At 37.9% G+C, this 23,782-nt stretch overlaps 2 protein-coding genes across 2 annotated transcripts; one reads left to right on the top strand and one right to left on the bottom strand.

The window, feature by feature from the left end:
- Positions 1-1,338: 1,338 nt before the first annotated feature.
- LOC103438718 (uncharacterized) lies at positions 1,339-12,493 on the top strand. The gene is made up of 13 exons (XM_029094146.2): positions 1,339-1,746; positions 1,993-2,066; positions 2,267-2,350; positions 2,515-2,595; positions 2,874-2,954; positions 4,291-4,383; positions 4,754-4,933; positions 5,072-5,139; positions 5,273-5,324; positions 6,279-6,332; positions 6,440-6,532; positions 6,662-6,728; positions 12,117-12,493. The coding sequence occupies exons 1-13, from the start codon at positions 1,605-1,607 to the stop codon at positions 12,206-12,208; spliced, it is 1,161 nt and encodes a 386-aa protein (XP_028949979.1). The 5' UTR covers positions 1,339-1,604; the 3' UTR covers positions 12,209-12,493.
- Positions 12,494-18,641: 6,148 nt separating this feature from the next.
- On the bottom strand, positions 18,642-20,508 carry LOC103438804 (ethylene-responsive transcription factor RAP2-13-like). Its single transcript, NM_001328956.1, is given in 3 exon segments — positions 18,642-19,547; positions 19,550-19,639; positions 19,641-20,508. Coding segments are annotated over 3 exon segments (1,095 nt in total). The 5' UTR covers positions 19,987-20,508; the 3' UTR covers positions 18,642-18,888.
- Positions 20,509-23,782: the final 3,274 nt, after the last annotated feature.

The raw sequence follows: 23,782 nt of genomic DNA, 5'->3' as shown, positions 1-23,782 counted from the left end.
ACACACCCATGTTTAATCTTGATTTTGTTTGATTTATCCGATCTGATGGCCATAAATAAAAAGAGGTGTGATAAGCTAAAAATGGTGTATGAAAATTACTTCATTTCTCTTTTCTCTTAATAATTCGTATAGATAATATTGACAATTATTTTATAGATTAACAAGGGGTTGAAACCAGTTAATCTTTTAAGGAAGATGACATTCTATTGTAGTGGCGGAAAACAATCATATTTATGAATCATGGTGCGGGTTCAATCAACATTGATTCTCTCCCCCTAACAACTAATTATGTAGCATGATGACGCTATAGTTTTGTTTTTTTTTTTTTTTTTTTTTTGAACAAACGATATTATTTGCACTAAGGTGAAGAGGGTAGGCTAGCAATAATGTGGTTCAAATTCGCTTTGGGTGAAACTCGAATTTAAGATATCTCACTTACAAGTGAAGGGGATACTAAACCATGATACTAAGCGACCACTGCCGCTATAGTTTGTTAAAAAAATATTAATGTTTTAAGGGAGGCTCTGATTGATTGCAAGCCTAAACTGGTCTTGAAGTCCAACTATCCAGCCCATAGCCGATATCTATTGAGTAGAGCCTTCCCTCTAAAGCCCAACCCTATCCCATAATTTTCAGAAGGGCCGATTCTATTTTAAATCCTTCTATGCATTTGAAAAGGTCTAAAATTTTTACAAACGATAAAATAATCAGACGAAGGGCCGATTCACTTACACTACAAGAAGGGAAGAGATCGAACGAAGGAGGCATTAGATTAAAGAATAAAACTTTATAGGTCAGTGCAATTCACCATTTGGTCCATCATGCTCATTCAAATCAACTTTTTTTTTATAAATCTTAACTTATTTGATGACGCTCATAGTAGGATCCATTTAAGTGGTCGTTTCAGTATCTTAATAATTTTAAATTTGCCTTATTTTTTGGCAAAAATAATGTATATATGAGAAATTAAAATACAAACCATTCCTATCATTCAAATGGAGTGGGCTTGATCCAAATTAATGCATATGTACAAAAAAATTCGTAGATAATAAGCGGAGTGGGCTTGATCCAAGCCCAAGCTCAAATTGTAGTCCAACAAACTTGACCCAGCCCAAGACAAAAAAGCCCAAACCTAAAGTTTCGGGTTTTATGCCACCCAATGGGAATTTACCGTTTTCTTTTCTTACAGCCAACGTAAAATCTAGAGACAAGAATTATGACGTCATTCGTTCTCCAGTGAAAAAGCAAAAAATTAAATAAAGAAAATTAAAATACTTCTAAAGAAAGAAAATTAAAAATTAAAAATAAATAAATATAAAAATATATAAAAAAGCAAATACAAGAAGTTGCAGAAATTCCAGAATCCAAGAAGATCAACTTAGACGCCCCGTTGGTAATTTTTTTCTTTTTTTTTTCTTCCAATAAAATTCTGTGTCCCTCTTTTGCTTTGGATTTGGAAGAACGGGGTGTTTAAGTTTTGAAATTCAATAAAAAATCTGCAGACTTTGTAATTTTATTTTAATTCCAGAGACATTTAGATGAGATATTATTAGATCAAATCTTAGAGATTATTAGCGAGCGAAGAAAATCAAAGTAAAAAAAAAATGGAGAACGTAATGAGCAAGCTTCGGAATTTGGATGCTTACCCAAAAATCAACGAAGATTTCTACAGTCGTACACTCTCCGGCGGCGTTATCACTCTCGCTTCCTCCATCGTCATGCTCCTGCTCTTCCTCTCCGAGCTTCGTACGTCTCCTTATTGTTAGATCTCCGCGATTGTTTGTTAATTTGGGAGTGAAGATCTGTTCATTTCTAGGGTTTGTCCTGTAAATTGCGTTTCTTTTTTTCAATGGGTTTAGTAACAGGAAGAACTGAAATGTTTGAATTTCTGAATTCCAAGTCCTGCAAGTCAACGTTCTGGCGATCCTTGTTGATCATCATGGGATTTATTGTTGATATTGTTGTTTATTTTGTTTAATTGTGGGAGTGCAGAGTTATATCTCCATGCGGTAACGGAATCAAAGCTTGTGGTCGATACTTCTAGAGGCGAAACCTTACGAATCAATGTAATGTTGTTGTTTTTCCTCTTTAACGACTACCAAGTAGCTTCATATCAATAACCCCTATTTGATATCAAGGGCATTGCTTTGTTCCATTTGTTCAAGGATTTTATTACAACTTTTCGGCTTTTGGAAATGTTGTGGTGCACTCCAACTTTTCGGCTAAACTAATGGATGCGTTTGCTTATTGACATTCACAAGTGCAGTTTGATGTAACTTTTGCTGCCCTCCCTTGTTCTATACTAAGTCTCGATGCCATGGACATCAGTGGCGAGCAGCACCTAGATGTAGTATGTATCCCAATTGATCGGTGATGTGCTATAACTTTTTCTCTGAACTCTCTCTCCCTCTACACGGCCACACACAATTGCTCTATGCCCTGCACTTGTTGCCACCTTCTGCTTGTTGTTCAAGTTTGACTTGTTTAAAATTTAATTCTTCTTATGTACTGCAGAAACATGACATTATCAAAAAAAGATTAGACTCCCATGGAAATGTGATAGAATCAAGGCCAGATGTTATTGGTGCACCCAAGGTTAGTAACACAATATTTTTCAAAGTACATTTCTTAGGACCAACTCTTTTCATTAATTTATTATCTGCCTTATATCAGCACATTTACATTTGATACATTACCTGGTTAAAGTATTCTTGGAACTACCTGGTGCATGGAGAAAAAGAAAATCAGCAAGATAGTTATGTCGTTTGATTTTGCAATTTCAATTTCGTATCACATGAAGGATCTACATATTATCTCTTTGTAATTACTCATCTTCCCTTCCTTCTGCTCATACCTATTTCTCATTGACACAGATTGACAAGCCCTTACAGAGACATGGTGGAAGGCTTGAGCATAATGAGACATACTGTGGTTCCTGTTATGGTGCAGAAGCGGTACGTTTATTTGTCTGGATCCTTATGCTAGATTTTTGTTGAATATAATGTTGGAAGTTGTTTGTGTGCTGTTAGTATGGTACCTTGGGGAATGTTGAACTAGATAGGTGTCATCAATGCACCCTGTATTTGAGATCCAAGTGGATTGGATGTGCTTCTGTAAATCTATATATTCCAACTATGAAGTAGAAAGATTCTCACCAACATGTGTGTGCATTATAATGGAAGTTACAGGTGGGAAGGGGGAGAATTGGGTCCGGGGAGGTTTTTGAGAGTAAAAACAGGAAACTGATCGGAAATTGGGTAGTGTTCTACTTTTATGCACAAACGGAAGAGAATTGTAACAAAGTACCGAATATCAACATTGTAGGCGAAAGCAAAGAAACAAATAATCTCAAAATGAGAACACAAGAGATTTAACATGGTTCGGCGTAAAGCCTGTGTCCACGGGCGAAGCACGGCGAGGAATTTCACTAAACAAACAGAGATTACACAAGAGTGTTTAAACTCTCACAAACCAACTCTCATAAATTACAAACCCTAAACCAAACGAGTAGAGAACCCTAAACAAACAGAGAAGATTCCCCAAATTGCTCTCTAACTCACAAACTCACAAACTGACTCTCACCAGATTGCCACACAAATGAGCCACACAAAATAAACTAACCCCAATGTCCTATTTATAGAGCATAGGACTTAGGTTTACATAGGAATCCTAATAGGAAGTAAATCCAAATCCTAATCAAATAGGTAATTAACAAAATCTCTCCACCAAGCAAGGAAACCAACTAGGAAGTCAAAATCCAAACCCAAATAGGACACTAAAACGAAATAGGTAACACATGCCTAATTTGGAGACGCAAAACCCAACAGGTAGTGTTCAGTTATCATGTTATCCTTGTTTCTTAATCTATTATCAAAGTGTTTATAACATTGGAAGTCTATTGGCACCTCATTCTCCTATATGTCCAACAATATAGAGTTTATTTAACAATATAGACATACCAAGTCAGTGCCTTGATAGACTGTTATAGGATATACAAAATAAATGGCCATTGTGTTATAAGTTTCGATTTCAGTGTGCTCTCTATATAGCTTTCTATGACTTGAGCTTTATCAACAACTTAAACTTGAATACAATCAGCTTCAATGAGGAAATATAATTCCAAATTACATTGGCCTCCTCCACTTTTTTAGTTTCTCCTACGTGTTTCAGTGATTATAGCTGAAATGTGGTCCATCTCAATTGATTATCATTTTATATAGAGATGTTCTGAGAGGCATTATGAGTTTCTTATTTTTCCAAATTTTATTGTTTGTTTGCTTATTATTTCAGGCTGATGAGGATTGTTGTAATTCATGTGAAGATGTCCGTGAAGCTTACCGAAAGAAAGGTTGGGCAATATCAAATCCAGATTTGATTGACCAGGTGAGTGAGCTTGAGATCTTGAATCCCAAAAAGCTATGGAAAATGATAAATTTCAGTCCAAATTTAATCTTGTGATTAAAGTAGGCCCCTTTTGTTAAACAAAATCCTGGGCAAGTCTCATTTAGAAATAGTGAGGTTTGGTTTTAGATAATCACCTAATTTGAGTCATGTTATCATCTGAAACCATTTATCCGGAACTTTTCTGTGTCATTGTCTACTTTTTACATGTCTCTGAGTTCCCTTAATCATTATTTCATCCCTCTTGTTCTCTCACCTGAAGATGCTTATTGCAACATGTAATAGTAGTTCTATTCTTTTTACATTTCCAGTGTTCCTTTTTTTTTTCCTTATGTTATGTGTTCCACACCAGTGTAAAAGAGAAGGCTTTCTGCAAAGAATTAAAGATGAAGAAGGTGAAGGGTGCAATATTTATGGTTTTTTGGAAGTCAACAAGGTAGCTGGGAACTTCCATTTTGCACCTGGGAAAAGCTTTCAACAATCAAATGTTCATGTGCATGATCTGCTGGCATTTCAAAAGGATAGTTTCAATGTAAGACCTGATCCTTGATCCCTATAAAAAGACTTGAGTGTGATAAAATCATCAAAGTTCCTAGTAGAAAAAACTTCTTAAAACTTTATCCTACATTGTTAGAAAAGCCTTGTAATCAATATTTATCACATGATATAGATTAGTCACACAATCAACAGATTGTCTTTTGGAGACTATTTCCCTGGTGTTGTAAATCCTCTTGATGGGTATGTTTTCCTCTCTCAATCATAAAGTCTAGTCAACCTTGTTATTTCTAAACTTTGCATTCTTCTAGGTTTTTGCTATCTATGACTTCATATGTATTGTGATATGCTTATATATTGGTTTTTTAACCTTCAGTGTGCACTGGACACAAGACAACCCAAGTGGGATGTATCAATACTTTATCAAGGTCAGTTTCCTGCAGTATTGTCACTACGGATTTTCTTACCAATATACCGTAGTCTAATGGAAATAAACCATGGCTCTTATATCTTTTGTGTTCTTTTCCATGTCATTTACCTGCAGTTTATATACATCATTTCACCATGTCAGTACTCTTACAAAATATTATTATGTCCAATACATATTTATGTGTTTATACATATTAACATTTATGAGCATGTACATGCGTGCACACACGCGCGCACAAACATGTGTAACTGAGTTAGCAGGCAAAAAGGGCAAAACTGTAGAAGGCAAAGAGGAGATGAAATTTGCTCTTCTAAATGCCATGACTGTTTTTGTTTTAGATTTGTGTTAGAATTAGTGGATTATAGAGGTGTTGTATTTTTGTGAATAAAAGAAAATTAGTTCTTTTTCCCCTTTATCATTGCAGACCAGTATATGGCATGCTCCAGCAGGAATATCTTGCATGCTAGTATTAGCATGCTATTGTGAAAAAAAAAATATTTAAAAAGTTGAGTTATTTCAGAAGTTACACATATTTGGTGTTGAAATGGCTCTGGTTCACCTTGCTGGCTATCTGCTTATTTCATTCCTTTGGCCCAAAACCTTGTGTTCTCTACTTTGAGTTGAATTATATATGAACTTAATTGGGTATGGGTTTCAAACCTTAATAACCTTTTGTTGCATATCATAGATCTTATCTCGAGTTCCCATTCAATCCTGATTACCTTACTCTCATATTTACCTGTGTAAGGTAATATAGATTTTGTTTAAAACACATTTATTGCATATCTGCAAATACAATAGATCCAAAGATGAACAGCAAGTGCTTTAGTGAACTTATTTACAGCCACTGTTACTCTTCCATCTGAAATAGTTGCCTGTTATCATTGACCACCTTTACCAGATCATTCTATGTTTCTGTCAAGGAAATCAACCATCGTTTTTTTTTTTTCAGGTTGTACCCACTGTGTATACAGATGTGAGTGGGCACACTATCCAGTCAAATCAGGTGCAGTAAATACAAATTAAGAAAAGGAAAAAAGGAGCTCAGTTTCTGAGTTTTGCTTTTTAATAGTTGAATATAACATGTTATGTCCTAATAATTGGAATTTGCAGTTCTCTGTAACTGAACATTATAGGGGTACAGAAATGGGCAACCTTCAGTTCCTTCCTGGAGTGTTTTTCTTCTATGATCTTTCTCCCATAAAGGTGGGTTTTGTTTTCTTCCAATCCTACAAGCGAGTTGAAAAATTAATTTAATGATATTCATATAGATATCTTTTGTGCTCCTCCTGTTGTTGAACATACATTGTTATGGGGTTGACTTGCATGTTGCAGGTAACTTTCACAGAGGAGCATATTTCATTCTTGCACTTCCTGACCAACGTTTGTGCCATAGTAGGAGGTAATTTCTAATTACCAATTTCTCCCTCCATCTTTGATTGATTTTATTGATGAGAGAAATCTCACAGTTTCCATCTTTTTTGGTTTTTCTGGTTACTTTTAATGTTGGTATGGAATTTGAAGTTATGTCATTTCGTTTGTCAATTATTTATGTGCCTCATTAGCATCCTTGCCACTAATCATCAGTCATCTTGAACTAAACCTATTGCAGATGCTTTTAATCCGATGGCTATAGCTTTTATTTAATTATTATGGTTGTGCGTCTCCTTATAATATTACCGAGTATTGCTCGTGTCATTTCTCTGTCGTTTCATTTAGTATTGATGTCATTAATTCAAAGAAAGTTTTGGTTTCAATTACACAGTTATATTGTCAACTAACTCGAGTCAGCTAAAGATAAAGATGCCAAGTCATAACAGTTCATATAATTGTAGTTAGAAAATCATTCTTGTTATAACTGTATTATTACAACTGTATAGTTTGGTTAGGTGGTTATGTTTACAGGCTGTCATAGATATTTTGGTACATAGCCTTAACTATATATAGTTATCGAAATGTAAATGTAAATGTATGTTATGAAAAGTAAATGAGAAGAGGAATATTAAGATAGAAATTATCTCTCTGTACTTTGGGTTTCTATATGGTATCAATCGCCACCGCCTCACGGCTCTCTTCGATCCTCCTCTCTTCGATCCTCCTCTCTTCCGCCGTGCTCTCGTCTCCATTCAATCATCTCATCTTCGATCTGTGAGATATTACTAGTGTTGTTTTTCGATCTTGCATCTTGGATCTTACATTGTGTTCTCTGATGGCGTCGCCCACCGGTTCCTCTTCTCAGATTCCGAATCCCAATTCCTCCTCTTCAAACCCTAATTTGTCAAATTCGTACGCTTCTCTCACGATTCAGAACATCGGCAGCATGGTGCCGATCAAGCTCAAGCGTTCGAATTACCTACCATGGTGTGCTCTCTTTGCCCCTATTCTTCGCCGGTACAAGCTTCTCGGACTCATTGATGGCACTGAGCCCTGTCCGACGCCATTTCTACCAGATCGTTCGATCAATCCTGCTTTTGAGAGTTGGTATGAGAAAGATCAGAATCTTCTCATCTGGTTCAATTCAACACTCTCTGAAGAAGTCATTCCCTTCACTGTCGGCGTTTCGTCTTCCAGAGATCTGTGGCTTAAGCTTGAGCAGCGCTTCGGTGGTGTCTCTGATGCGCACATTCATCAGCTTCGTTCTCGCCTTCAGTGCATTCAGAAGAACTCTCAATCAATGGCGGATTATCTGCAGCAGATCAAAGAAATTTCAGATTCCCTCACTGCAGCAGGCACTTCGATTTCAGATCGAGATCTCATTGCTGCTACCCTGGCTGGTCTTCCTGATGAGTTCGAATCATTCATCGACTCCATCATGCTTCGTCTCTCTTCCACATCTCTTGATGAGCTGCATGGATTATTACTCACCAAGGAGCTTTCCATGAATCGACGGAAGCAACTTGCCTCTTCTGCACCTACTGAACCGTTTCATGCTCTCTCGGTTCACGCTTTACCGCCTCTTCTTCCTACACCACCTCAGGCTTTTGCTGCTCAACAGCCTCCTCTTCATACCTCTTCTCGATATAACTCCTATCGTGGCCGGAATAATCGATTTTCTAATAATCGAGGACACAGAGGCAATCATCGGGGCAACTACACTCATGGCTTCACTTCTGGATTCAATCGTGGTCATAACTCCTCCTCTCGTGGTTCATATTCGTCGGGTGCTCGTAATCCCTGCCAGATCTGTGGGAATACAAGTCATGAGGCAATCGATTGCTTTGATCGCATGAATCCAGATATTTCTGGTAAAATCCCTCCAGCAAAGCTTGCTGCAATGTGTGCGCACTATCAATCCAAGTCCTCTTCTCCTTCCTGGCTCATTGATTCTGGAGCAACTTCTCACATAACAAATGACATCTCCAACATCTCGTCTCCATCTCCTTATACTGGTGAAGATAAAGTCTACATTGGTGATGGTAAAGGTCTTTCCATCACTCATACTGGTTCCTCTTTGTTACATGCTCCTCATCATTCCTTTAAATTGAACAATGTACTTCATGTTCCTCAAATGAAGCACAATTTATTGTCTGCTTTTCAATTTGTTAATGACAATTCATGTTCATTAACCCTTGACTCTGATGGATCCTCTGTTAAGGATCGTTCTACGGGGAAGATGCTTTTGCGGGGACCCGTTAGAGATGGCTCCTATCCTTTGCAAAGCTTTCCTTCCAGTGGTATCTCTTCTGTTTCTTCATCAGCATTCGTCAGTATTAAAGCTCCAGTAAAGATTTGGCACAGTCGACTGGGTCATCCCTCCTCTACCATTTTTCGGAAAGTAATCTCTAGTAATCGTCTTGCACTGCATGGTAAATCCTCAGTTGACTTCTTCTGCTCAGATTGTGCCATTGCTAAGAATCATAAACTGTCCTTTTCTCCTGCTAAGTCATCAACTCCTCATAGTTTAGCTTTAATTCATTGTGATGTATGGGGACCTGCCCCTGTGCCTTCTGTGAGTGGTTTTCAGTATTATCTGTTGTTAGTAGATGATTACACCAGATATAGCTGGTTCTTTCCATTACGAAGAAAATCTGAGGTGTTTTCTACCTTTGTAAATTTCAAGAACTATGTGGAAAAGTCTGTTGGCAATCAAATAAAGACTATACGTTCTGATTCAGGGGGTGAGTTCACTAGTGCTTCTTTTCAGTCTTATCTCAATTTGCATGGCATTTCTCATCAGTACAGCTGCCCACATACACCTGAACAGAATGGATGTGTAGAACGCAAGCATCGCCATCTTGTAGAAACAGCCCGAACACTGTTAGTAGCTTCTCAAGTCCCTTCAGTTTATTGGGTTGAAGCCTTCTCCACTGCCATTTACTTGATCAACAGGTTACCCATTTCTGGTCTTCTCAAATCTCCATGGGAGTTACTATTTCACACACTTCCTGACTACACTCGACTCCGTGTCTTTGGGTGTAGTTGCTTCCCCTGGCTAAAACCTTATGTTCACTCTAAACTTGATGGCAAAAGCAAGCAGTGTGTTTTTCTTGGGTACAGCTTACAACATAAGGGTTATAGGTGCTTAGACATAGCTACTGCCCGAGTTTACATCTCTCGGCATGTTCAATTTGATGAGAGCTCATTTCCCTTCACTACCAAGACATCTTCATTCTCTCCTTCTACCCTTCCTAGCTCTCCTACCTTTGATCTCCATTTTCCTATGTCTACCCTAACCACTGCTCCAACATGCTCTTCTCCTATCAATCCTATTACCCCTGCTTCCTCTCCTATAGCTCCTGTCTCCCCAGTCCCAATTCAATCTCCATCACCTCCTCCACCTTTGCCAAGTCATAACACACATCCAATGGTCACTCGATCGAAAAATGGTATTTTTAAGCCTCGGGCCTATAATGCTACCAAACATCCCCTCTCATCCTCTATTGATTATATCCCCACCACTTACAATCAAGCTTCTAAGTTTGCTGAGTGGCGAACTGCAATGCAGGCCGAATTTAATGCCCTCCAATCCACTGGTACATGGATCTTGGTTCCTCCTTCTTCCAGTCAGAATATTGTTGGCTGTAAATGGGTATTTCGAATCAAAAAGAAGCCTGATGGAACTGTTGACAGGTATAAAGCCCGGCTTGTTGCCAAGGGATTTCACCAACAAGAGGGTCTAGACTATCAAGAGACATTCAGTCCTGTAGCAAAGCCTGTCACCATTCGCATACTGTTAACCTTTGCTGTCCAGTTTAATTGGTTTCTTCATCAACTCGATATTAGCAATGCTTTTCTTCATGGTGATTTAAAGGAAGAAGTCTTCATGCATCAGCCACCTGGCTTCAGTGATCCAAACTATCCGAATCATGTGTGTAAGTTGAAAAAGTCCCTGTATGGACTCAAACAGGCCCCACGGGCATGGTTTGATAAGCTATTTCAGTCTCTTCAGTCTCTAGGCTTTACTCAGTCCTCCTCTGATGCATCTCTCTTTGTTCTCAAGGCTCCAGTTCTTGTGGTTGTACTTGTCTATGTAGACGATATACTGGTCAGTGGTCCGGATTCTTCAGCCTGCCGTTTGTTGATTCAGAAGCTAAGTTCTTTGTTTCCTGTCAAAGACTTAGGTCCTTTACATTACTTCTTGGGACTTGAAGTCCAACGCACCACAGCAGGATTATTTTTACATCAAGGGAAATATTTGTTGGACCTTTTGCACAAGACAAAAATGGAGGGTGCTAAGCCTTGTTCGACACCTCTTGGTACTGTCAAACTGGATCACAGTGGTACACCTTTGGCAAATCCAACCGAGTATCGATCCATTGTGGGAGCCCTTCAGTATCTCACTTGGACTCGGCCTGATATCTCCTTTGCAGTAAACCAAGTATGCCAATTTATGCATACTCCTACTGACTTACATCTGCAAGCAGCCAAGAGAATTTTGCGTTTTCTCAAAGGTACATCTTCTCATGGCATCTGGTTTCTTAAGGGTCCTCTTACTCTATCAGCTTATTCTGATGCAGACTGGGCTGGCTGCCCATTTGATAGACGATCCACGAGTGGATTTTGTGTGTATCTTGGCTCCAATTTAGTCAGCTGGAGTGCTAAAAAGCAGTCTACAGTAGCTCGTTCTTCTACTGAGGCTGAATATCGGTCTCTTGCTCATACTGCTGCGGAAATTACCTGGATCTGCAAGGTTTTCAGAGATTTTGGTTTCCCCCTCACGCTCCAACCTACCATCTGGTGCGACAACATCTCTGCCATTTCACTTGCATCCAACCCTGTTTTTCATGCCCGAACTAAACACGTGGAGATCGATTATCACTATATCAGGGAGCTGGTTCTTGCTAATCTGATTAAAATTCAGTATGTTTGTAGTCAGGATCAGATCGCCGATATTCACACCAAATCTCTGTCTAAACATCGGTTTCTCTTCCTTCAATCCAAGCTCTCTCTTGGAACTCCTAGTCTTTCCAAGCTCAGCTTGAGGGGGTGTAAAGATAAAGATGCCAAGTCATAACAGTTCATATAATTGTAGTTAGAAAATCATTCTTGTTATAACTGTATTATTACAACTGTATAGTTTGGTTAGGTGGTTATGTTTACAGGCTGTCATAGATATTTTGGTACATAGCCTTAACTATATATAGTTATCGAAATGTAAATGTAAATGTATGTTATGAAAAGTAAATGAGAAGAGGAATATTAAGATAGAAATTATCTCTCTGTACTTTGGGTTTCTATATCAGCCTCCTGGAAATATGGACTGCTCTCTTATTGCTATTCCTGATGGTTGTTATTTTACCTTAACTGTTTTGATGCAGAAACAATGATCTTTTTTCAATGTTGTTTTCAGGTGTCTTTACAGTTTCGGGAATATTAGATTCGTTTATATACCATGGTCAGAAGGCAATCAAGAAGAAGATGGAGATCGGCAAATTTAGTTGAGTGGTTCTGTTGGCATACGTTGCTGCTCTATTTGTTGGTCAGCCTGTCAACGGCTTTGTGGGACAGAATCGATCTAAGAAAGAGGAAGCATGTAGTGCACTCTCATCATCATGTGGTTGGGCAGAGACACCATTGTTTTAATCAACTGAACTAGGTTTGACATTCCTTAATTTAGACATGCCAAATGCCCACAATGTTAAAAACAGTTTTGTAATCGCTATATCTTGATGTGAATATCTGTTTGAAAGCTAAAGGGGCTTCTTCATTCCCTCCTTACCGAATTAATCTCTCGTTTTCTTTTCATTTTTTCTGGCATGCTACTCTCTCTTTTTGGGGTCATGGTTTCTTCTTCTCATTCGTTCGCTACTAATATTTGGTTGGAGCGGCTATTCTTGCGTAATGATTACTCTTTGTTTGGTTGACAGATGAAATTAATGAATGAGTTTTTGCGGATTGTCAACTCCTCAAAAACATGGATAGGGTTTGCATCTGGTTAATAAACCAAGACCAATGTACTAAGCTTTTTATAGTGAAACTGCGGTTGAAGCGGACATTTTGAAATGACAGCATCGAAGATATATTTGAAATTTTTCAAAATATAAAATATTCCTAAAAAAAAAAATGGCCCTGTTACCGTCAAATTCCAAAACAAAAGACAAGGACAGAAACCGTGTGGACGCCACGACTGAAAAGGTGTCAATAATCTCCATGCATCGGAGCTCTTTGCAATTTAGAATGATTTGTTGAAATTCTTCCACACGGCTTATCCGCAGAGGCAATAGATAGCCTCACTTACCTAATCTCCTTTACCGCAAAATGCCGAAACCATTCCCATTCCCATTCGGATTTTGGGTTACCTAAATCTTGGTTTTCCCATGGCCCAAAACGGCCAAATGATCCTTTCCGGATGCTCTTTGTAGGGATCTAGGAATCAATCAATCATGTATATCTTACAACTAGTTTTTCGTTAGGTATTATTTATATTTAATTTTAAATTAAAAATGTAAAATAATTTCTAACCGTACGATGTAAGATGAACGGACATGATTAATTAATCATTCGGATCCCCACAAAAAAGATCCGAAGAGATCCTATTCCGTCCAAAACAACCTTTGCACTGTTTCCACTGCCCCATTCACACCCCTTTTCCACCTTCTTCTATTCATTTCTGCTTTTGCTTTGGAATCATTTGTAAAGGACAATTATTATATTGGCCAATTACTTTTTTTGTTTTTTGAGGTGTGTACTTCTCACACATTCCTTGATAATTTCTGTCCGTTAATCTTCTTCAATTCATCCGATCCGACGGTCGAAAATTAAAAAGGTGTGAGAAGTAAAATGGGGTGTGTGGATATCACACCCCTTTTTTTTTGGAACAAGGAAACTCTATTAACTACAAAGAAACATAATTACAAACGAAATGCCCAGAAACAGGAAAACATAAACAAGCAAAAAGAAGGGCCAAACACCAAACAAACAAGTGCCCAACCAAACAGTTGAGGCCTAAAAACAAAAAAAAAACAAAAAACAAAAAAATTGAGAAGTCCGCTACTACAGTCTCCGCCAGAATAGTGCATCTCGACCTGCATAAATCCATGCTCACCACCAAACATCGCCTCGCCGATCCCATCATCCAACACCGATCTGCTCCTCGAGCATAGCCATTGAGAAACGATAACCAGAAACTGAAAGAAATCAATTGGCTATTGATGGAAAGAAGCCCATGGAACACCATGAGCAACACTGCCACACATGGCAGACAATAGAGAGAAAGTGGTGGTGTTGGGAACACCCGAGTCGGTTGAAACACCGAAACTCGAAGCACCATCTCAAAAAGTATGGCAAAAGATCGAACCTTAGATGAAGGAGGAAAAGGGATGTTAACAAAGTAAGGATAAGAGGGCAAATCAAGATGAGGAGGAGGGGAAAAAAGCAGCAAAGAAGGGGATAAGAGGAGAGAACAAAAGAAAGGGAAAAGTGGCAACCGACCCCAGCCGGAGCTAGAGTCGGTGCCAAAGATCTGATGAATCAAGATTAAAACCCTCACCAAAAGGGGGAAGAACTCTCATGCTAGGAGAGAATCCCGATAAGAAAGATGGAATTTGATTTATTGGCCAATTACTTTTATACACATTATGAGTGTAATTATTTCGATTTAAAGAAAATTTGAGGTTGGGTTCATAAATTAAAGATTTATGAAGGGTGGTCGTTAAACTTGTACTAATATGGACTTTTTAAGTAACATCGTTAGAACTTCAGTCTAAAATAAAGGTTTTAAGGGCGAATAAAAAACAAAAGTTCCAACATAGTTGTCCAAAAAGATCACTCCTCTAAATTGTTTTTCTGCCTAAAGTTCAAAAACCAATACTCACATATTTTTAGTTTGGAGATCAAAATTCAAATTAAGTTAAATTCAGAGATTAATACTCCAATTTTATCTTGAACTTAAAAGTTATTTGACATGACATTCAACCCATGTTTTAAATTTTGTAAGAAATGATTCTAATTCCAAGTACCCCACCGACTTTTTCTTTCTTTGTCTCTTTTTACACTTTTCTCTGTGCATTTTTTGACCTTGTAACCTTGTGCAAAATGAACGCTTTGAAGGAAGGATTGGGAGGAAGAATACGAATAAAGATGGATATGGATATGGTGACACCCAAAGAATAAGAACAGATTGTTTTTCTGCCTAAAGTTTTAAGCAGCAGATATATTTTTAAATTATGGAGGCATCAAACATGATTGTGGATTGTTAATTGTGTTGATCGATTGATCTACATGTAAAATGACCAAAGCTTCTCTCTATATTTGTTGCTACAGTCAACCTACATGCAAACATTTGTGTTCATGGGCGAACTAGGGTTTCAAATTGGACTAAGATGGAGTTGCCTTATATACTAATTTCAATATAGTATTAAGTGTAATTTACGAATAAAATTTACCATAATTGGAGCCGGCCTGCGTGGATTCAATCAAAATATTTTGGGCACCTACTTCAAGACAAGTCCCAATTATGGTAATTTATGCTTTCAAGCATTCAGTAAGGAGTTAAACTTACATGATAATACACAAACATGAGTATGCCACATAAGTGTTGTAGGGTATATTCTGCTCTGTCATCTGAGATGTATAATTAATTTATCCACGTGAGTATCGTACTCATTATGCAACTATTGTGTATGAAATACTCAAACAGATATATGCACCACGAGATAGTTCGTCAAAACTTTCTCGTTCCATAAACACTTATTTGTATACAAGGTTAGTCCAGCTAACAGAATTATTAACTAATAAGTTTAAACATTGCATCTCTTTGTGATTAGTGCAGGCATAACCAAACATGTGCTAACCTTAACTTAAGGATTAAACACTTGAATCAAGGACTGCAGAGCTCTAATCATCTCTAAACAAATGGTGTGACCAAGAAAAACAGGGCAATGACATGTTTGCACATCACATGCACTAGTTAATCAGAGTGTTAATTTTCCTAACACCATGTGATTTATTATAATAATCAAACATTTTGTTTTGGTGTAGTATAATTAGCGAACAATTAGCTTAATTACACATTAGTCAAGTTCTCATGTTCGTCCCACGAGGCCATGGACCGTGGAAATATTATTCCACATCTAGGGTTTAGGGTTTAATGTAATAATGACAGGTATTAGTTTTCTAATATAATTATAGTTGAAATGAAGCTTAATTATTCAAACCCTTATACAGTTTGTTGGTATGCTATAAGAATTAGGAAATACATTATGCGAAATTTTTTTTTTAAAGTTTTTTTATATTCAAATTTATATTGTGAAGAAAAAAGGGGTGCATTGTATTCAAATTTATATTGACTTTGTAAAGTTTTTTTATATGTTCGACTTTTATAGATTCTGTAGACTTTTATAGACTATTAGAAACTCTATGAAATAATGAATTGTAACAGATTTTTGTAGAGTTCAAACAGTAATTTATAGACTCTATGATTACACCTTTTTTACATTTTTTTTACCGAGAAACCGATTAGTAGGAGAAGACAAGGCTACACTTACGTAATTTTACTTTTTCTGCTAAAATTTTTAGACATGTGAAAGAATATGTAAAGGTTGTGATGATCATGATGATGGCGGTGTTAGTAGCGGCCATGGGTGGGGCGGCGGTTGTAAGGCGGCCGTAAGAGGTTGCGGTGATGATGATTGTGACAAGGTGGTGGTAGTGAGGTAGTGGTGGGGGTGGACAAGGTAACATTGTAGCTGTGTTCTAAAAATTCCCGTATAGGCGCTAGGCGGCTGGTTACTGTTCCGATTAATGTATGAGCATTTGAAAATTAAGAAATTGTGCCTAGACCTGATGAGGTATCCGCCTAACCCGCTTAGGCATCCACTTTGGTTGCGACTCACTTAGACAGAAAATATATAACTTTCATTTTGTATTTTTTTGTTTTTTAATAAATTGTAAGAGACTTACTGAATAGTTAAATGAACACATATTATATGCTTGTTCCCCATGTTTTCATTATGTTCCAATACTTCATAATATATATATATATATATATGTCATTCTATTTTGTAGTTTATGATGAAAAAAATATATATTTTAAGTATAAACATACACTTATTTATACGAAATATAATAGATTTACTTAAATCTGCCTAGTTCGCCTAACAGCCTAGGCGCTAGGCCCCAACCTGCCCGCCTGACTAGTGCCTAGCGTCTTTTAAAATTTTGCATTGTAGTACCATAGGTAGATGATGGTTGTGTCGATGGTGGCAGAAAGATGGTTGTAGTATGGTGATGATGAGTATGACAAGGTGGTGGTAGAAGAAGTGATATGATGGTGGTGGCGGCATAAACAATTGTGATGATGGTAGAAACGGTGGTGGTGATGTCTGCAATAGGGTAGTGGGGAAGGTCATGGTTAGATAGTGGTGACAACATGGTGTGTTGTGGTTGAAGTGAAAATAGTGATCCTCGTTACATCATGAGGGGTGGTGAGGTGTCAAAGTTCATCAAAATCTTAGAGTGAGAGGTTGAATTTGCTATGATAAGAAATATATCATAAAAAGCCTCAAAGTCTATGAAAGTTCATAACTTTTTAAAATCTTTTGAAATCAAATCAATGAACTTATGAATACACCAAAATTTTTGTAAACTTGCAAAAGTAATAACTGAATATCATGAGATTTTCATAGACTTTTAAGAAGTTATAAAAGTTTTTATTCAATACATAGTGACTTTTATCGATTCCATAAAAGTCTAAGTTGAATATACCTGAATTTGAAAGTCAAGCAAAATCCATACCCAATACACCCCCGCAAAATGTAAGTGAAACTTCCATGCAACAGTGTATATCGGTTTCTTTTTCCGGATGTAATCTAATGTGAGTTGTCTCGTGAGATGTGTGACCTTTGCATTCTTAACGCTACCTATTGCATGAGAATGCTTAATTTGGTGTCATGAACACGGAAACAGAGGGTTGAAAAACTTTCCTATCGTTGGATGGTTACTATTACAACGAATAATGTTTTTACTTTCGAGTAAATATGACTAATTATTGTTGTACTTGCACATTTGAGCTCTATTGATGTTCTTTCACATTTGAGCTCTACTACAAAAACAAAGCTTCAATGATGCCAACTAGTCACCTATTCATGTTACTCCTCTTCATTTCACACATAAATTAGGTCTCAAATTCAACATAAACAGTAAATCATCTTCATCATCCATCTGAGCCGAACTAAAATATGACCCTGATGCCTCCCCGTTCATGTTACTACTATTTTATTTTTCTTACATCGGTCTTTTACCTGGAACCAAAAGCATTGAAAAACTTCTGTAGCACCCGCGAATTACAAATATGAGTAGTAATTAATTTCCTTTGTGGTAAATATGGAAGTAAATATTGATGTTGGATCACAAAAGACCCCCTAATGGAAACCAAAGCCGAAATGATGAAGTTTACCAGTCATAAATGAGGTTAGGCCCGTGACTCGCACATTAGTGAGTGGTCACGACAGCAAGCAGAACAAACCCTTTCCAGATTCTTAGCCGCAACGCACCCATCACACAATCTCGAGTTCACACAGCTCCATCTTAACTCATGACTGCCTCCTCACTCAACATCACATGTTCTTCGATTATCTTCCACATTTTGTGCCCACAAAGTCCTTTACGTATCAATCATGCTCAACACAAAATGTACAACTCCAAGCTCCTCCTCCTCAAACACATCCATCACAACGTTATCTCAATGAGACCGGAACACAATGAGTCTCGTGCTTTTGTAACAAGTGTTTTACACGAAGAATTCTACGATATCGGACAAATCTCACGAGATAATGGCAATTAAATCTGTCCAGATAGTTGCAGGACGTGGGAAGATTATAACACAAGTTTTCAGATAAGAGATTATGAACACCATGACATGAAAGTACATAAAAGAGGAATCATACATACATATATTGAATCACTCATGGTCTAGCAAGAAAAAAACCAGCCCACCATGGCGGAGATGTTGTACATCATATTAACATACTAAAACCCCAATTGGACCAACTAAAACCCTAATTCAAATGTAGCTCTGCATATCCCAAAAACTTGATTGCAGTAGCCACTAGAACCCCCAATCAACTTAATTACTTGTAACTAAACCATACCCAATTACAATTAAACATGATTAACAACACCAATTAACTGAAGATCGAAGCCCAATCAATCTCGGACGGGTACTTCTCTAACACGGCAGTGCTCTCGGAAGCGCCGCTGTTCTCCCACGGCTCCGTAGAGTCGCCGAAAGTCAGATCGGAAAGCGGCGAAGACCCGGCAGACCCCTCGCTATCAGTCATCACCGGCGACGAGGTTTCAACCTTGACGGCCAAAGTCTCCGGGGCCGGCTGTCGGCTCGCTGCAGCGGATGACCTCTTGGCGGGCTTCGCTGCCTTGCCCTGTTTCTGAGTTTCGGCCAAGCCTTCGCAGATGGCTTGAAGCTTGGCGTCGACAGAAGCATGCAGAGGCTTGTACTCGCCGAACTCGCCTCCGACGACTGACCCATTGTGGCGGAGGTGCGGGAAATTGAGCCTGGCGAAGTCGCCTCTGAGCTTGTAAGCTGCCTTGTCGTAAGCCAGAGCAGCTTCCTCCGCCGTGTCGAAAGTTCCTAGCCAGAGCCTGGTGCGGTTCTTAGGGAGCCTAATCTCAGCGACCCATTTGCCCCAGTGGCGTTGCCTGACACCCCTGTAAAGCTTGGTGGGTTTCGGCGGCGAACCGGAGGAGCCCACCTGCTTCATCAAGACGGGTTTGGGGCCGAGGAAGCTGAGAGTATGAGACGACGGCTGAGAAACTTGTTGGTGGTGGTTTTCCCAAGAGATTTGGGTTTGTTGGGGTTGGGATTGGGATTGGGATTGGGACTGGATCTGGGCTTGGATTTGGTGGATCTGGGAGGGGGTCAGGTGGTTCAGCCCGATTGACGGCAGTTGCTGGTGGTGCTTCTCAAATAACCCATCTGAAAACAATTGGGTCATGGAGGAGGTGGAGCAACCGTAATCGTAGAAACTGGGCTGGTTTGAGGAAGAGAGGAAGTCGTAGGAGGAGGAGGAAGAAGGGAAAGAGGGAAGGAAAGGGGCGAAGGAAGGAGGAGACGTGGCGGTGGTGGGGAGGGAAGACGGCGGCGGCGGCGATGAAGAAGCACTTTTCATAAAAGGCTCAAGTGCTTCCATCAGCTCACCTCCGAAGGGATCTGATGATGATTGAAAAGCTGCTCTGCTACTGTAGAAATCCATTGTAGTTGCCATGCCTTCAAAACACACTCAAATCACGAAAATTTAAAATAATAATAATTAACAACAGAGAAATTAATTAACCTAGAAATCAACCTGTTTCTTGTCAAAATTAAAGAACAGGAAGTGGGTTTTTCAGGAAAGAGATTTCAAATAATCAACCTCTTTTTCTCCCAGAAAATCAAACAAAAAACCAACCTTGAGGGACCAAAAATTAACCCTCCAAACTGATTTTTTCAAAGGACAAAAAAATTAAAATTTAGCTAAAAATAAAAACATAAAACCTGGATCTCGATTCTGAAAACACCTGGCTTTCGAGAGAAAAATCCTTCTAAGTTTGCTTTTTTTATGTTAATTTAGAAAAACAAACCCAAAAATCATCACTTTTTGAAAGACAGATGATTAACAGAAAGGGATTCAGAGAAGCGGGGATTACAGAGAGGGGGGGATGGGATTAAACACAAAATAAACCAGAAGATCAATCGCTCTTAAAAGCCTCCAAGCTCTCACACTGTTTATCTGCTCTTTTATTTTTTTTTCACTCCTCACTTTGTTTTACCTCTGCGGCTGCACCCCCTCCTCCCTTATATAGAGGCCCTGGGGGACTAATTATCTTCGTTAATCACCTCGTTAATCCAAAGTATCTCACTTTAAGCCCCACTTGCCGCTTTTTTAATTTTTAATTATCTACGTCGCTCTCCAATTTACCGCGCATTCTGTTCGTGACGTACGCTCGCTCAATGAATAGAATCCAGGCCAATGGGTCTCTGCCACGTACGCGGTTCTGTCCTTGGAGAAGGACACCTGTCCTTCGCAACTGCCACCTGTCGGTGGACTTGCGGTGTTCTTAGCATAAATGTGTTGCCTAGCTTGTTGACCATAGTAGTACGCGTTCACACCTACTCGTGGTTTTTGAAATTTTTAAAGCACTGAAGAAAAAATTTAAAAAAAAAACAATGCAGCTGAAAAAATAAAAGTATTATTGAGTGGATTTGTTACTTCTATACACTCTCTGTCAGTTTACCTAAAAAAAAAAAAGAAAACTAATGAAAAGGGTTTGAAAACTTTGAGTTTTAATGATAAGGACAAAATAAAGGGTAAAGTGAATAGTATCAGGATTGACTTTTTAGTATAAAAATGTGGTTTTTCGTTAAAGTGAACAGTACCGGATGCTTTTCGTTAAAGTTCCCAAAAAAAAATGACTTGGATTGTCTGCCCTCCTAGTTGTGGTGCCCTTCCATGCTCTCCTATTTTGTGCGGTCACGGTTAAACCACGTCAATATTTTATATTAATTTTTTAATGAGATAATAAGACAAAAAATAATAAAAATATAAAATATTAACGTGGCTTAACCGTGACCGTACAAAATAGGAGGGCACGGAAGGGCACCACAACTAGGAGGGCAGACAATCCTTGTCCAAAAAAAAAATACACTATCTGTCACATTATAATTTAACATTACTTTTCTTATTAATGTTATAAGATATTGTATTAAAAATATGAGGTAATTGAGAATTCATTTCGAATAGTCTCTTTAATATTTCTCTTCGAATTAATGTTTGTAAGATGCATGCCTACCCCTCTACATCAACAATAAACCAATAACTATGACCTAAACCTAAAATGCAATATTTTATGGGGTGTGCTATCTACACACCCCTTTTTACTTCATACATACTCTTTTAATTTGTGGTCGTCAGATAGACTGAATTAAAGAAGATCAAATGGCAGAAATTAATAAAGGGTGTGTGAGAAGTAAAAATGGGTGTGTGAATAGCATACCCCTATTTTATAAGGACGAAGAAAACTTCATTACAAATATATGATTTAGGCTAATTGATTAAGATATAGAATCGTTTTTCTACATTTGAATTTGAACAATACCTACTCACAAATTAGAATAATTTCGCATAGGCTTATTGATCAGCTTGTATGACACACTCCGACTGAAGTCGAGACGTGATAGCCGTCACGTGAGTGTACTATCTGTCAGTGCTAATGCTATATGGGTTCATTACTTAGGCCTCAACATCTAAGGCATCACAATCCTCTCAGTCATCTCAGCAATGCACTCAGGAAGCTCCACAACCTTCATCTCAGCCAACTCAAGCCTCTCAAACCACTTCAAAGTCTACTGTAATAGGTCAGAAAAGGAGGAGGAATGTTCCATGATGCTACTTTAATGTTTTAGGTTGTTTAATGGTTCATTTTGTTATAGTTGAATATGCCCTTAGTTTTTTTGGGAACACTTTTCGATAGATCTTTAGTGTTTTGGGCATAGTTCAATTAGTTGTTAAAGTTGACCCATTAGTGTTTTGGACAGTTTTTTGGACAGATCTTTAGTGTTTTTGGAAGAACACCTTGACCCATTAGTGTGAATTGGATGGTGTATATTGAACTTTGTTGTGAATTGAAAGTTGTTGAGAATTCAACTTTGTTGGTAGTTAAAATGATGAATTTGCATATTTAGAATTCAAAGTTTGTTTAGAATTTAATTTGCAGATTTGGAATAGAAAGTTGTGTTATTTTTCCTAGGAAGCTTGATTTTTTTTTTTCAAAAAATTTTGATGGGAAAAAAGTGTCAGGTGCATGGGTTTGGGAAAAAAAAATTTGGCAGGAATTTTTTATTATTTTTTTCACTGAAACCCCTCTCTTAAAAAAAACACATGGACACATGTGGTAACCCATGTGGCGCCCAGTCATTGGCCACATGAGCGCCACGTCACAGTTAACTGGAGACTTAACAATTTGACTAACAGATGTATGAGACTGTCCCAAAATTTACACTTTAGGTATGACTCTGAGACAAAAAAAACTTGATATACTAAATGTTGAAAACCACTCAATTTGAGGGTAGTAAACAGTCTTTTACTCAAATATCAATGTACTAAAAAAAAAAAAACTATTGATTTGTTATAAAAAAAAAAAGGTCAATATTATCCTATACAATGCTAAAAAGTATAATTAATGACTTCAGAATAGGTCTCGTTAATCAACATCTCTCGACATTAGATAAAACAACACTACCCTAAATAATACCCGTATAGGCGATTAGCAACAATTAATTACAAAAAATTTGAAACATATATCATGAATTCAAAAAGCAGTATGCATGTTTGACATGGTTACCATGTTATAAAATGATATCCGCAACCAAAATGATGAGGAAAGTGGATGGAGGACAAGTGACCAAAATAATTGGATTGACACAATGCGCCACTAAACCAACTCCTCCAATTTAACAAGTATTATTTACATTGTATATGTGATGTTGTAGAGTAGTAGCGCTGTTAGAATCTGTCTTATACCATACGTTTCTAATTTTTGAAGGATTAAGACAGCCCACGTTCTGCAAATTATGAAAGCTTCTCGACCAAGATATTGATGAATAACTCATCTTATCGACTAATTAAATCATTAATCCTCCCCACCATCTCATCTTCAACCATAATTATTTAATTAATTATCATAATAAAGAAGTCGTATGCGCGTGGCAAATGACCAAACCCTAGTTGGAGTGACACGGACTTCAAGGAGCAATGACAGCCGTTGATCTGACATGAAAAGTGGTCTTTGACGTCATGATTGCATATCTGATGGTTGAGAGGTTGTCCCTTTCTCTGTCTTCCATCAAGAGGAGCTATCCAAATTGACAATTGTTGGCAACGCGGAAAGAATGAAGCTTTGAGTTTTAGAGGTCTTAACTTAACCATGGTACATGATTTGATGTTTGCTAACCATGGTTAGGAAAATTATTATTTTTATTTGTATCGATGACAAATTTTACTGTCAAGTTCAGTAATGTATGTA

The sequence above is a fragment of the Malus domestica genome, chromosome 15 (genome assembly GCF_042453785.1).
Source record: "Malus domestica chromosome 15, GDT2T_hap1".
In the NCBI taxonomy this organism is placed as follows: domain Eukaryota; kingdom Viridiplantae; phylum Streptophyta; class Magnoliopsida; order Rosales; family Rosaceae; genus Malus; species Malus domestica.
This window is presented reverse-complemented; position numbering and strand designations above follow the sequence as displayed.